Consider the following 15,507-nt stretch of genomic DNA (forward strand, 5'->3'; position numbering starts at 1 on the left):
GCTCTGTGCAGCAGGGGCCAGAGCAGGCGGCTCACCTGCAGCCACAAAGAGGATGCCAGCACTGAGGACGATGTTGTTCTTGCGGCTGTAGAACCTCCCGGCACCGATGCAGAGCCCGCCGAGCAGAAGCAGGATGGTGCTGAGGATGGGGAAGACGCTAGAGGCGCGGACGATGCCTGGGCCGGGCAGGAGACAGAGCAGACAGGATGGTGAGACTGACTGCCCTCCTGGGCATGGCCATGGCATTGGCCAAGAGCCCCAACACTCAAGGTGTTGCCCCCTGACTTTGCATATTCCCCTCAGGCCATGGAGACGGTGGTGGGTTGGCAGCTGGGGCGAGGTGGTCCAAGCCTGCTGGTTCTCCCCTGCCGGATGCCAAGTGGGCTGGGATCACATCTGCCCACGTCTCGCTTAGGCTCTCCCTGGGTGTGGGTCACACTTCTGCCAGGCAGAAGGGACGAGGGCCCCTCAGTGGCATCAGGGAGGCCACAATAACAGCCATGAAAACAGTGGACCACCTCTCATCCGGGTGACAGCTCACAGCCCACTGAGCCTGTTCATAGGCACCATTTCCACAAAGCTTCTGGACTGCTGGGAAGTGGCGTCTGTGAGAGGTAGCTCCAATGGGTGGCTGAGGACACAGGCTTTGGCACGGGGTGGGTCTGGGTGCAGGCCCTGCTCTGTGACATACTGGCTGTGTAGCCTTAGTCAAGTCACGTTACCTCTCTGAAACTGAGTTTCCCCATTTGTGGAATGCAGTTCATAACCGTACCTATGTCCTATGGTTGGTTTTGTACGTAAAGGGCCTAGCACAGGGCTTGGCCATAGCACACACTTCCCTAAGTGACAGCCGTTATCTCCACCATCATCGTCACCATCATCATCACCCCCAGCTGACAGACGAGGACATGGAAGCTCAGGACCTCCTGAGGTCACAGAGGAGGAGGTGGCTAGACAGAGTGGGGCATGCATGGACCACGGTGACCAATGGAGCTAGATTTGCACCCTTGTTCTGCCACTGACTTGCAGGGTGACCAGGACAGCTCACTTCTGACCACTCAGTCCCCTCGTTTATAAGCTGAGGAGAATAGTAACACCTACCTGTAGGGGGTTGAATTGTGGGCCCCAAAAGACATGTCCAAGTCCTAACTGCTCGTACCTACGCATGTGAGTTTATTTGGAAAAATGGTCTTTGCAGATGTGATGATGCTAAGCATCTCAAGCTAATGCGTCCTAGATTAGGGTTCACCCTAAATCCAATGACAAGCGCCCTTATAAGAAGAGGAGAAGACACAGGTGGAAGAAAAGACACATAGGGGAGAAGATGGAGGCAGAAAAAGGAGGGATGCAGCCGCACATCAAGGAGACAACAGAAGCTAGAAGAGGCAGGAAGGAGTCTCCCCTGGAGGCCTTGCAGGGAGCACACCCTGCCAACACCTGACTGAAGATTTCTAGCTTCCACACTGTGAGAGGGTAAATAAATTCCTGTTGTGTTAAGCCACCAGTTTGTGGTAATTTATTATGGTGGCCTAGGAAAAGACTACACTGCCCACGAGGGTTGTCGTGAGAATTTGATGGAATCAGGTTCCTAAAGCACTCAGTAGGGGCTTGCAGATGTGGGTCACCTTTCCTTAGCATCTGGCTGGGAGGAAGGGCAGGGAGATGTGAAGAGGAGCTCTGATCTCAGCCTTCCTCATGTGCCTGCAGGTCTCTCAGCCCAGCAGAAATCTCACTAGGTGGATCCTTGGTGGCCCCGGCAGGGGACAGTGATTCCTCATGTGCCTGCAGGTCTCTCAGCCCAGCAGAAATCTCACTAGGTGGATCCTTGGTGGCCCCGGCAGGGGACAGTGAGTTGGGGAGCGCTGGCAGGCGCCAACCTCCTGAGCCAGCTGAGTCGGTTTGTGGTCTTTCAGCCTCTGAAGACAGCATTTGTCTCCTGTTCTCTAAGCCCACCAGTGTGTGCCGTGCTTCACAGAGACGGGTTTGTTTGGGGCATTAAATGAAGCCCTTCTCCGCACGACCTCCTCCTCCTCCCTTTGGCTTCTTGAAGCCACAGGCTCTGGGGGGAGGTTTCCTGTGGGCTTCTGAAACATGCCTCTGAGTTGTGCAGGCCAGAAAAGCCAGGTTCTGGGTCCCCTGGATGCCCTCATTCTGCGGGTGGTTCAGAGGGGCAGAGAGAATGGTGCCCGGTGCCTCTAAGTTCGCTGAGGTCAGGCCTGGCTCAGAGCCATCCATTCTGCCCAGTTTAGTCATGTGAGTACCTGTTCTTTGTCATATGGGCTCACTCTGGAGCTCTGGAGGTGCAGATGTCAGCCGGGGTCGCTGTGCACAGAGGAGCAGGTTGGGTTTGCACGGATCTGAGGGACGAGTGGGGCCGATGTCCAGCCCGTGTCCTGTGGCCAGAACAAGCCCTGGCACACCTCCTTCTAACTCACCCTCAAGCACACTCAGCAGCCCTGACTCCAGTACTCTGCAGCTTAACACAGAAAGCATCCAGCTAACTGGAAATTCGAAAACTGGAAAAGGTACGCCAGGCCCAGGGTAAGATGCTCAGGAGCTGCTGTGGCCGGTGGGGCCAGTGGAAGAGAAACAGCAGGCAGGGTGTGGGGTGGTGATCCCTCAAACCCCACACCCGCTTGTGGATTTGCAAATCAGCAGTGGTGTCGCCAGAGCCCGGAGGCCATCAGGGAGCCCTGTGAAAGTGACCTCACTCAGTGCAAGCCCAGTTTCTCTGAGAGCCTTCATATTGCACGGCTTGAGGGTGGACTTTGTTCTTGAGTTGTCACAGACAGGATATGAAGAGCACAGTCTTGGACCTGCTGGGGCTGGTGTCCCACACCCAGACAGCTGAGCTGCTACTCTAACCAGCTCTCCCACAGGCAGTCCACTGGGAACCCTCTATGACCTCCAACGCACCAGTCTCCACTAGAATGTCAGCACCAGCAGGGCAGAGCTCTGTTTTGTTCACTGCTGTATCCCACATGCCTAAAACAGTGCCTGGAACATAGTAGGCCCACAATAACTTTCTGTTAAATGAGTGAATAATTCCCATGAACCCTTGTCCCCTGCAAACATCAGTCCCCAGAGCTCTCTCTCTCCTGTGCTTCTACATATTTTGGGGATCCACAGTCTGGACATAGACCAGAGGACTGAATACTGGGAACCCGGGCATCCTGGGAAACACAGGCTGGATGGCTGCGGTGACCGAGACCTTGACCTGTCTCAGAATGTCGCCTACTCCCTTTCGCCCCAAGCTCACAGAACCTGTACTCTGGAGCTCAGTTTTAGGGTGAGTTCTCCCCATTTCTGCAGTCCCTGAGTGGAAAACAAGGGAAAAAACCCCTCCTTGTCAGAGAGAGTCGTCTCTGCCCTCCACCCCAATTCCACCAGTGGCCAGAGATCACAGGCCTTGAAGCTGTCACCTCTTCTCTTCCTGGGGAGTTTCCCGGCTTGTTAATGATCCTGCTGGTTTCCCCATAGTGTACATTTGAGGAGAACATTTCTTACTCAAATAAGCTTTAATCGCTGTTGTGTTGTCACCATCCTTTTATTTGGGAAAATCATTGCTGGGTCCTCCGAGCCATCACACCCTCCCTAGTGCAGCACTGGTGGGATCTGCGGAAAGCAGCAGTCTGAGGCTGGATGGCAAGTGAGCGGCACGTGCTTGGTCTGCCCCCCACCCCCTCGTTCCACCTCTTTCCATCCTGCTCTGGACCCAGGAGGCTGATTCCATTGATGGATGAGCGATTGGGCTCCCCTGACTCTGGTTTTAGGAGGTGAGTGCAGGTGAGGCAGTTCTTCCCCTGGCTTGCTGTCTGTGGACTGTACCTCAGGTGGCTGCATTTCTTCGTAAAGGCCACAGGTCCTTCCAGCCAGCTCTGTCCTTATGGCTGCCCTCCTCCAGGTTCCCATGGCTGCCTCCCTCAGCTGGCCAGGCCCAGGAGCCCAGGGGTGTATGGGCTCCTTCTGTAGCTCACCCCTGTGTGCTCACCGTTCCTTGCAAGTTTCCCTTAACCTTCACTTTTGTCAATAGTCCTGCACTAACGTCCTTCATTCACCCCGTCCGAGCACGCCATCTGCTTCCTGCCGGGATCTCAGGAAGCCACATCCTCTGACCTCTGGGCTGATATGTCATGAGGCCAGTCCAGAGAGAGATCCTAGAGCTCTGGGGACACGAGGAGGACAGGGGAAGACGAGTGAAGAGGAAGAACCAGCACCAATGTCCATAACTTCAGGCAAGTTCAAGTGGGAAATGCAGAGGTCATGGTTTGTTTCTCCAGCGCCTCCTTCCTCATAGTCCCAGGCTGGTCAGTGGGGCAAATCTGCCCACAGAACCCTCAGAACCACCTGATTGCCCTGGGTGTGGCAGAGAAGGGCAGGTTCTGAGTCAGCGTGGAGTTCCAGTTGAGTCATCCCAGCTGGGCTCAGCCCCAGGGGCCACTCTCGATGGCTGTGCAGGTCACACACTGTACAACTTGAAGGTGTCATTTAACCATCGTCTATGCGAGGGGCATCCCCCAAGTTGTGCAGTGTGCAACCTGCACAACTATTTGCGGCGGTCAATGGACTATCATTTGCTCGGTTCAGTGTTGGCTGCCAGAAAGCAGAGAGTTCAGGCAGGAGGAAGAGGAGCAGGTGAGAGAGGAGGGAGGGGAGGCAGATCTGACCAAATTATTTCAGGTTCTGCGCTTCACCAGAGCAGCCTGACACTGCCAAGGGCTCCACGGGAACCACACGCTGTTCTGTTTCACAAGATGACTCAGAACCAAAATCCTTTCTCTTAGGAAAAAAAATGATCCATAAGCAGGTGCAGAGTGAATTGCATGCGCTCCCTCGCAGGACACTGGTATTGATTCTCCATAAATGAAGCCAGGCCAGAGCCCCTGGGGCTGCTGCTAAGAGTGGCGCCGCGTGAAAGGGAAGATAACTTCGAGGTGGTGCTGCTTTTTCCGTTTCCAGGCTCCTTCATCCCAGGCAGGTATACACAAGCGCAGGGATGAGAGCTGCACTGAGGGCGTGGGGCTGGGTTTGTCCTTTGGGTTCAGAAGGTGCTGAGATTTCCGGGCTCTGTTTGGGGCCAGCCCAGCCACAGGCTGCAGGCAGGGCAGGGGCAGACCTGGTGGCTCCACCAGTTGGTGCTGAAAACACTTGGGGCCCACATAGCAGAGGCTGCTCCTGCCACCTTCCTCGCCTTCTCCCACAAGCTGCCTGGCACCCTAGCAGGCTGTCTTACGGTGCGATGTAATCTGGTTTTTTGAGAGTAGAATACTGGGGGTGTGTGGGGAGTGGTGGGCAGGTCCTGTGCGAGCAGGGCAGTGTGCTTGGGGGTTCACAGTCCCCCGGGGATGCTCAGCCTGGACAAGCCCATGTCTTTAACCTCCTGGCCCCAGGCCCACCTGCAGCAAGAGCTCCTCCAAAGCTCAGCCCGCCCAGCACCCCTGGGGCGTGGGACACCCACACCTCTATCGGCACTCCCCAGGCCTCATTCTCCCCAAGCATGTGCCTCTCAGCCAAGTAACTACACTGCGATGCCCAGCACGTCACGGCAGCATTGAACGGAACTCCATCCTCGGAACTAACAATTCTGAATCCGAAAGGGAGTGACATGGGCATGCAGAGAAAGGTCCCCCCTCCAGCCAGTCTTTCTGCCAGCTGCCCACCCGCCACCTGCTTCCCCTCCACAGCCAAAGGAAGTGAGAGACGCTTGACACTCACGCAGGAGATACTCTGAGCTGTCGTGGTCGTAATCGTTGTCCTCGGGGAAATGATTGATCCGGAAGCAGTGCCCTTTATAGATCCCTGGAGGGAACAAGAGGAAAAGAACATTGTAACTGTTCCATGGGTTCACCCGTCCATTCATTCCAGAGCTGGTTACTGCATGTGTGCCAGGCTCTGTGCAGGTCCAGGGCACGGAGAGAAGAGAAAGGCTCAGGCATCCCCAGTCTGGTGGGGGACGGGCACACACACACACGGAATGACTGGACAGTGAGAAAGTGCCCCAAAGGTAACTATGGCATTTATGGTCCCGTCTGATTTTTCACCTGCAAGAGTGAAAGGACACACCATCAGTAACTATTCAGGGACAAGGGGCCTCAGGCAGAACTGCCCTGGGCATGCAGGATGTGCAGTGCCCCTACCCAAGGGGACTGCAGAGCCATGTCTTAAAAAAATGACGAAGAATTTGCCACCGGGAACCGGGTGAAGGGGGTCTTCTAGGCAGAGGAGGAGACCATGAAAGACAGGGTTAGGGTCAGAGCTTGGTGGATTTGGGGAGTGGCAGGAAGTTCAGTGAGGCTGGAACTTTGAAGGACCTGAGTGTGTGTGTGTGTGTGTGTGGGGGGGGGGGCTGGGTCTGAAGAGGGGCTGGAGGCAGCATCAGGGCAGCCGTGGGTCAGGGAAGGCAGGATGAAATCTGCTCCCACGGTGTCTGTCTGTGTCTCTCCCTCTCTCTCTCACAGTTATGGCGAATCCCTTCTAAAGGACACACCGAATACGTACAATCCTGACAGCCCGATTCCAATCCCCTCACTCAGCGTGATGGAAGGAAGAGAACATGGAGCAAAAGAAACTTCCAGAAAGGCCGAGGCATCTCCTGCCTGGTTTCCCTTCCCCACGCTGAGAAGTAGCCTTCACAGGGTGGGTGGCACGACACCTTGGGCAGTTTAGTAACTGCAGGTAAAGAGGCCAGTCCTCCCTTCCAGAATCTTCCATCCAACTCTCACAGCCTCTGCTCGCCTGCAGTCTGGGAATGCCCAGCACAGAACTGGACACAGTTGGGGGGTCCAGGCACACAGGGTGTCAGGCCCTGCCCTGCCATCCAAACTCCTCGTACCCGGGGCAGCGTCCCTGCTCTTGCAGGCTGGGATCAGGATTTCTTTCCTCTTGATCACAAACACTCGTGGTTCTCCACCAACTTATCTACCCACAGTAGAGTAAGGACCTGCAGAGCAGAGGGTGGGTGATTTCTGGGTCCAATACCAGTGAACCTCCCCCTCCCCCCACTGCCCGAGCCATCATCGTGGGCTAAAAACCACCTAAGCACCTACTAGGTATTATCTTGTAAGAGTCTCCTAGATCCTTAGCAGTTAAGGCCTGTGGTTATCGCCATTCCACTGACGAGGATGGGTAAACTAAATTGTTCATGTTTGACCCGGCACGAACACCACATATCACACCTGTGTGTTCTAGCTATTTCTAATAACGCTGTTATAAACATTCATGTACAGGTTTTTGAGTGAACCTGATTTTTCATTTTCTGGGATAAAAGCCCAGGAGTGTAACTGTTGGGTCCTATGGTACTTGCATGTTTTCTTTTATAAGGGACTGACACTCTGGTTTTGAGGATGGCTATATCCCTATTTTTAAAACGGAATTATACAATACTCTTTATTCTGTTACCTGCTTTTTTCATTTACCACTATGTACAAACATCTCTCCAGGTCAATACCTGTAGCTCTAACTTAAAAAAACAACAACAAAAACCTGTTTATTTTTAATAAAAATACATTAAGTTGATACTTATCCAAATGTTGCTGGAAATCCTAGAAGGAAATAAACAGCGTAGGGACGAGGGGGATAAAACCTGCCCCAACGCTGATAATGTTAAAAGAAAAATATGCTTTGGCAGAAATGAGGAAACCATATATTTATATGTTCAGTCTGAAAGTAAAACTCAGGTTTCGAAACATTACTAGCTTGCATATAGACACGTTTATTCCAAATGCTCCTCCACTCCATTTTGCGAACCTCCACTCCACACTGAGGGTGTTATTTTATATTTGACAGAAATTGTAAATAGAAATCACTATGTAACACCTTCCTTTTAGCGGCTGCTTAGCCATCCATAGTTACACTTTACCAATTCAACTGTTCCATAGACATAAACATCCCCCCCTTCTTGGGACTGTCTGTATACACATGGATGCGACCCCATGGAATTATGCTCTAAAGCACACTGAATGCATGCACTCGGCAGTCACTCTGCCACTCACTGACTCCTTTCTTTTCCTGTCTTCTCCCCCTTTCTCCTTCTGCACCGAGCTCTTCTGCACAGACTGAAAGAATGGATGCTGCTAGAGGTTGAATTGTGTCCACCCTAAGGGATATGTTGGAGTCCTAACCCCTGGTACCTGAGAATGTGACTTTATTTGGAAATAGGGTCTCAAAGATGTAATCAAGTTAAGATGAAGACACATTGACCTAGGGTCCAATGACTGAGTCCTTATAAGAAGAAGGAAATGTGGACAGACACACACGGAAAAGGCCATGTGAAGACAGGGGCAGAGAGTGGAATGATGTGTCTACCAGCCGAGGGCTGCCCAGGAGAGCTGGCAGCTGCCAAGAGCTAGGAAGAGGCAGGGAAGGATTCCACCCAGCGTCTCAGAGAGAGCGTGGCCCTGCGGCCACCTTGATTTTAGACTTCTGGCTTCCAGCCCTGGGAGACAATCAACTGCTGTTGTTCTAAACCACCCGGTTTGTGATCATTTGTTACGGCGGCCCTAGGAAGCTAACACAGGAGTGTTGCTGTGTGAGAGGAAATGCAACCTGCCTCATCGTGGGGCCCAGCCTTGCAGCAAGGTGGAAGGGCCCCCAGTCACAAGCATGCTAGGCCTTCCTGCTCCCCTGTCAGCTCATGGACGATGTCTGAGAAGCCATGTTTACTGGGCATCTGCAAAAGTACATTCTTGCTGACTGTTGTACAAGGGAACTCACGCAATCTCTCAGGCGTAGTCTTCCAAAGCAACTTTGTCAGTCGTCTGGTGCAGGTTCCCCCCACCAGGGGCCCGAATCTTCCAGCCAGTACCTATTTGGGGACTGCCAGCAATGGGGACCTCACCACCTCCCAAAGCATTCCATTTTCAAACAGCTTTAAGTTCCTGAGAGGACACCTGCCTCCACAAAACTTCATCCACTGGTGGTATTTATTATCCCCGGGAATAAAACATTCCTTCGACCATGTGTCAACCCTTCAAATCATAAAAGAGAGATGTGTCTAATAGGATAGATGCACAGGTACTTTTCCAGCTGCCCAGGATTTGCAGGTAAGGACAGAGGTGGCTTACAAGCTGCCAAGAGTTGGGGCCAGGCGCCTTCCCTGGACAGACCTTATTAACAGGCTGGAAGACTGACCCTATTCCCATCAACCTCTCTCTCATCCCCAGTCTGAAGAGGCAGGGGCTGTGGAGGAGAAGAGCACAAGGCATCTCTGGCACATGGAGAGTGAAAGCGATTGCTCCCTGCTCCTAGAGCCCACAGTTATTTGAGAATTTCCCCTACTAAATGAATGTCAAACGTCTTCAGTTCCTACTCTGGGTATAGGACGTAGGGCTGATGGTTAGAAGACCCTTCTCTAGCTTAGTTCCCAACTCTCGCATCTATACAACTTGGGAATTGGGTCAGAGGGAGCCCCTTGTGTCCTAAGATTCTAGGACTATTCTGTAGATAAAAGGTATAGGAGCGTGTGCATGTGTTAACATAGCCATTCATCGACACACACCATGAACCACTTTTGTTAAAGGTATTCCTATAGGCATAGGAAACATCTGGAAAGAAATAGCCTAAAATGTGTACAGTGTTTTATTTCTGGGTGCTAGGGTTATGAGAGAATTAAAATTTTATTCTTTACATTTCTTCCCTGTATTTTCTGAGTGTTCTATGATGTCTGAAAGTGAACCAATAAGGCTTATTAAAAGACAAGAAACAGAATCTTTGATTCTAAGTGAAAATGGGGTGGTGCACCTGAAATGACCATAGATCCACTTGGACATGGAAGCAGGTGAGAGGGTGTGAATTGTGGTGCTGGAAGATGTGTGGGCGGCATTTTAGCCTCTTGTGGGTGAAGGTCATGCCCTGGGGTCATGCCGTTATGTACAGCTAGGATGACCAACCCCCAGGACTCGGCCTACGGGGACATAGGACTTAAACGCTAAAACCAGGACAGCCCTAGACAAACCGGGATGAGCTGGTCACCCTATGAGTTCTTTCATGGGTGCTAACATCTGACACAAGCCTCCATAATGGGCCACCTCAGAGGTCTGTCGTAATTAAGGGGACCCTGGAGGAAAGAATGTGAGAAGGCGACTTAATGATAATGGTGATCGTCCATGTAACCCTTACTGCTTGCGAAGCATTTTCATAAGCACCAGTTCACCTGACGTTCCCCATACTACTTACTAGCAGCAGCAACGGACAGCCGTTGGGAGTGTTAGGACACCCTTTGCCCCACCTCCTACTTCTCTGCCACCTGTGACTCCAGCCATTTGTTGATGCAGCAACCAGCTCCGTGCACGTGTCACCTGCTAATGCCCCAATTCAGTGGCACCAATTGTTTCTTGCTCTTTGCCACAGCACCAGGCAGGTTGCCCAGGGGAACTGCATTGTATGTGCACATTGGGGAACTGGAAGCTCCAGGGATTAGGACCCCACCCCCACTGCCCTCAGGGTAACCTCTGGGCAAGAGAATGGGAACTGGTGGATAAATGTTCTGTTTTCCACCCGTAGGTCCATTCTACCTGCTTCCGGGGGAGGCGGGTCCCAGCAGGATGGAGCCAGGGATAGTCACCTCAAGGAAGCCCCTGCACTGGCTCTCCCTCTGTCTTGGTTTCACTCTCCCCAGCCCTCCCCCAGGCCCTCTCCCTAGGATGGACACCCAAGATACAGCACCTCTGAGCAAGCCCTGGCTCAGGCTAAGACGAAAGCTACTGAGCATGTTCGATGCATCCGTCCATTTCATCTTCGTCGTAATGCTCCTTTACAGATGGAGGAGACAGACTTAGACATGGCAGAAGACCTGCTTTCACAAGCCCCACTGCAGAGGCCCAGCTCTGCATGAGTAGGCCTTCTCCCTTCCACCGTAAAGCCTTCATTGCCCCATTTTAAAGAAGAGGCTCAGGGGACGCCTGGTGTGCCTGTGGCAGAGAGGCGGCCCCTGGAATCCAGCTTCTTGATGTCTCATCAAGTGCTCTTCCAGCCCCACACTGACGCTGCCATGCCAAGTGTCATGCGGGGTCTCAGCTCCTGCTCCCCACACAAGAACACAGGACACGGTGAGGCCAAAAAGGAACACCCACGGAGCCATAGATGGGGAGTCATACCACTATATTCTCGTTGGCGGCTGGGTTGGAGACACAGGAAGCAGGAGCCACACAATCTGCAACCTGCCATCCACTTCTCTGCCAACAAACCAACCCCGCCTAGCATAGCCACAGCACTGGCTAATGGCTAACCGGTAACAGCTGATGGCCTCCCAGCCACAGGGGATGGCCACCTGATTACAGCTGATGGCCATCTACTACCCGAGCCAGCACCTTCCCACGTGAGGCCGAGAGCCTGGAAACTGCTGTCCCCACACCAAGAATCCTTTCTGAATGCAGGAAGGGGTTCTAATGCAGTGTAGGCCACTGGTCTTCTTCCCCTCCGAGATAGACCAGGAAGTGAAACCAGACAGCAACCCAGAGCACTGGGGTCAAGTGAACAGTTTCCTGGCAGCGAAGCGGGAGGCAAAAGCGTCTCCAGGCCTTGGAAAAGGCAGCTCTGGATGGGCGGGGCTGCTGGAGGCAGGGGGAAGGAGGCCTGGCGTGGCAAGGCCCCTTTCAGCTCAAGGACAGGAAGAACATGAATACACGGGAAAAGGGCCCTGTAGAAGACGGTGCTGAGTGGGGCTTTTCTGCACCATCAATTCCTCAACAGTATCCGTACTGAGCACACACTGCTGTGCCAAGTATGTTCCAGGCGCTGGAGCTACAGATCTGAGTAAGGCATCGTACTAAGCTCCCGTTCTGGCGGGACCTGACAACACAAGAAGATAAACCGAATGACTCGCAGTATCATTTCAGGTGGGAATACGGGCTGGCCGGCAGAGGAACGGGTCTGAGGCGTTTTAGATCATGAACTCCTGTCTTTAACTTGTGGCTGAGCTCAAAGCTAAAGTCAGGGGCTCAGGTGTGGGGCCCACACGTGGGGACAGATGCCCCTGCAGAGGTTGCTTAGACACGTGCCTTCAGAACATCTCTGTCATCCCCGCCCTTCAGGGTCAATGCAAGGAGTGGGAAGGGCCAGACGAGGCCGAGCTGCTGAGGGAGGCTGCCCAGACCGGAGGAGGAGGTGAGCGTGAGAACCACATGGGGGCCAAACATTCCACCAGCTTCATCTGAATCATTTTATGTGTTGGAAAATAATCAAACAACATTTATTTTTCTAAATAACTATCAACTTGAACTTTATAATAATTTGAAGTGGCCGTCTCCTACTGTGAATTGAGTCATCAGATGCTGGCCACTGCCGGGGTCCAAGGGCCAAATGGCCCAAGTCCTTGTCCCAGAGTGGGGCATGTGGGAAGAGCTCCCCATCCTGGTGTTAATCACCTGCTAGGATGGCTTCTCTTCCAGTGTTTTCCCAGAATTGTTTATGTGTGAGCCTGGTCTACCCTAACCCACTCCTACCCTAACCCTAACGCTGGGAAGGGCAGGAACAGCCTAGTAGGAGGGCTGTATGTTTCCAGAGAGGACCCAGGACTTCGTGGAGGAGGTGGAGAAGTGAGGGGTGGCAGGGTTTTGGCCAGGCTGATGGGTGAGGATGTGGGGGAAAGAGTGTTATCCGCACAAAGAGAATAACAGCAAGGATTTACTGAGCATCTATTACATGCCAGGCACTATTTCAAAGCACTTGGCACTTATTAACTCACTTCATCTTCATACTAACCCTATGAACTAGATAGGATTACTAACATTTGCTACCAGGTGCTCTAGGCAGGATTCGAACCCAGGCTGCCCGGCTTCAGACTATATGCCCTGACCTCCCCCACTCTGGAGGCGGAAGGACACAGTGTGCTCTAGAGCTCCAACGAGTTCTGATTGGCTGGAGCATGATGGGGAAGTGTGGGTGCCCAACACTCTTCCTTGGTGGGAAAACTAGTTTTCTCAGACTCTTGGGCTAAGGGCATTCATTGGCTGATGTTTGAGGCAGGACAACCTTTCACTGGAGGTGGAGATGCTCAAATAGATGGAGGGCAACTCAGGGCCCCACACTTGTCAGGACAGTGAATAGCTGGGGTGGGGTTGGGGGACTGGACATGAGAACAGAGCTGGCTGTGGCGGAAGGTCAGGAGTTTTGAGAGGTGCCGCTGTGTATGGAGGGGGTGCTATGACTGGCTGTGGAAGCACAGGACACGTGGGGGCCGAGGCGCGCGGAGAGGCCAGCCTTGTGCTCTGGAACCTCAGATGGCCTGGCGTGGGCATAGAGGCAGAAGAGGCTGGGCTGGCCTGGGCGTCTCGCCTAGTAGGCTGAGATGGGACTTCACTGTACAGTCTCCAGGGCGGTGAGTTGGGGCTGGAAGTCCCTGGGCGGGCAGCGGCCACTCCTGAAGGGAGCTGCATGGGGTGAGGGCAGTCAGGAGGTGTGAAAAGAAGAAAGCAGTGTGCTTGCTTTGGGGAGACCCCAATTCTTGTCCTTAGACGTGTCTGTAGATGAGGGACCGGAGGCCAGGATGGAAGTGACTTGGCCAAGACCATTTCAGTGCAGAAAGGCAGAGTGCATTCGCTGCTAGAACTGCTGTAACAAAGTACCACGAGCTGGCTGGCTTAAGTAACAGAAATTCCTTGTCTCACAGTCCGGAGGCCAGAAGTCCAAGATCAAGGTGTGACAGAACTAGTTCCTTCCGAGGGCTCTGAGGGAGAATCTGTCCCAGGCCTCTCCCCAGCTTCTGGTGGTTTGCTGGCCACCGCTGGTATTCCTTGGTTTACAGAAGCATCATCTCAATCTCTGCCTTCATCTTCACTTGGCGTTCTCCCTGTGTGTGTCCACCTCCGAATTTCCCCCTTTCATAAGGACACCAGTCATCCTGGATTAGGGTTCACCCTAACGACCTCATTTTAGCTTGATTAACTCTGTAAAGACCGGTATTCCAAATGAGGTCCCAGCCTGAGGCATGGGGATTAAGACTTCAAAATAAGAATTGGAAGGGACACAATTCAGCCAAACACAGGGTTAGGAGCAGATGCTCAGTCAAGTGCCCAGGTCAGTGTGCCAAGCCACCATCAACAAACCCGGGCTCCATGCTTCTCCCACCCATTGAGCTCCTTGCCCTGCCCTACCCCCGCTCTCCATAATCCCCTCCCCCCAGAATTCTTCCACTTTCATGCCTGTCTCCAAAGAATCCTCCTAATAGCTGTGATTTTCCCAATTGGCACCCTCTGGTGTCCTCCTACAGCTGGCCCCTCTCCAGCTGCTTCAAGGCAGGCTGTTGGGTAAAGAAACTCCAGGCTTGGAGAGGCAGCGTGGGCTGAGCTGGGCTTTCCTGGGGGAGCCCTAGCTTCTGGATTGTTAGTGACTCTCTGTAAGACCCTGTTAAGCCACTATGACCTTCAGTTCCTTCACCCAGTCTACATTTACTGAGCACCTGCTATATGCTAAATGCTGGGGACTCTGATGCAGCAGAGTATCTGCTCAATAAAAACTCACGTCCCCTTCTTGCTGGGCACGTGGCTGCACTGTATTTCTCAGCTTCCTTCGTAGTTAGAATGTGGCCATGTGGCCGAGTTGTCGAATGGTGTGGGAGCAGAAGTGATGTGCGCCCTTCTTGGATACTTCTCAAAGTGGGTGTGCCCCCTCCAACTGCACTGCCTCCCCACCCGCCTCAGGGAATGGGGGAGCCACAAGATGGAAAGGGCCTGGGTCCCTGAATCCCACTGTGGAGGAAAGCCACCACTCAGGGGACTACCTACTTTGGGCTGTTATGTAAGCAATAAATCCACTTCTATTATGTTTAAGATTATACATTTTGGTGCGTTTCTGTTACAGTAATAATAATAGTCATAATAATAGTCATAATAATAGTAATAATAATAAAGAACAAGACAGATGTGGTCTCTGCCATTCTGGAGCTTTCTGGTTACAGAGCCACTCAATTATGACTGAGGAAAGAAGTCTGAGGAGGGGCCAGAGCTGCAGGGCACACGTCACTGAGGAACCTGGCCTAGGCTACAGGGCAGAGGTCAGGAGAGCTTCTCATTACCTGGAAAATGGGGGAAATACTGTTCTGACCTTTCAGAGCTGAAGTGAGGCCCATGGGGATCCATGCTGGTCAAAGCATTGGAGAAGGATAAGTCCTGATAATGTTGTGAGGGTGAGAATACAGTTTTTAACTCCTTATTTCGTAGAGATACCTCAGACTGAGCTGTTTTCTGACTGGGGTTTGGGGAGGAGCTCTCCGTGTCCTCCCCATGGCCAAATGCTTGGGACTCAGAGCCTGAGCAGTGTCTCCGGGCAATGATGACACTTACACCAGTGCCAGACAAGTCCCACACGTGCTCTTTTCTTCTTTCGATAGCGTAGAGTCATTGAGGTGCCTCGTCATCCCTGTGGAGTTGGTTTGGGTTTTGATATAGACATGGGTCATCCCTCCAGCCCTTTGCCCATTCTTCCTTTTAATTCAGCGTTCGTTTGTGCATGCCAGGCCCTGTGGGAATCCAAAGACATAGGTCCTGCTGGCGAGAACTTAGAGCGTAGTTG

General features: G+C 52.7%; 1 protein-coding gene across 1 annotated transcript in view; it reads right to left on the reverse strand.

Annotated features, from left to right (window-relative positions):
* Positions 1–15,507, reverse strand: part of CACNG4 (calcium voltage-gated channel auxiliary subunit gamma 4) — a 55,352-nt gene that overhangs the window by 5,738 nt on the left and 34,107 nt on the right. The window contains exons 2-3 of the mRNA XM_074319803.1: positions 5,716–5,799; positions 36–176 (exon numbers count right to left, since the gene is read on the reverse strand). Coding sequence (XP_074175904.1) covers positions 36–176; positions 5,716–5,799 — 225 coding nt within the window. The remainder of the gene's footprint in view (positions 1–35; positions 177–5,715; positions 5,800–15,507) is intronic.

Source organism: Rhinolophus sinicus, linkage group LG15, assembly GCF_036562045.2.
Source record: "Rhinolophus sinicus isolate RSC01 linkage group LG15, ASM3656204v1, whole genome shotgun sequence".
Lineage (NCBI taxonomy): Eukaryota > Metazoa > Chordata > Mammalia > Chiroptera > Rhinolophidae > Rhinolophus > Rhinolophus sinicus.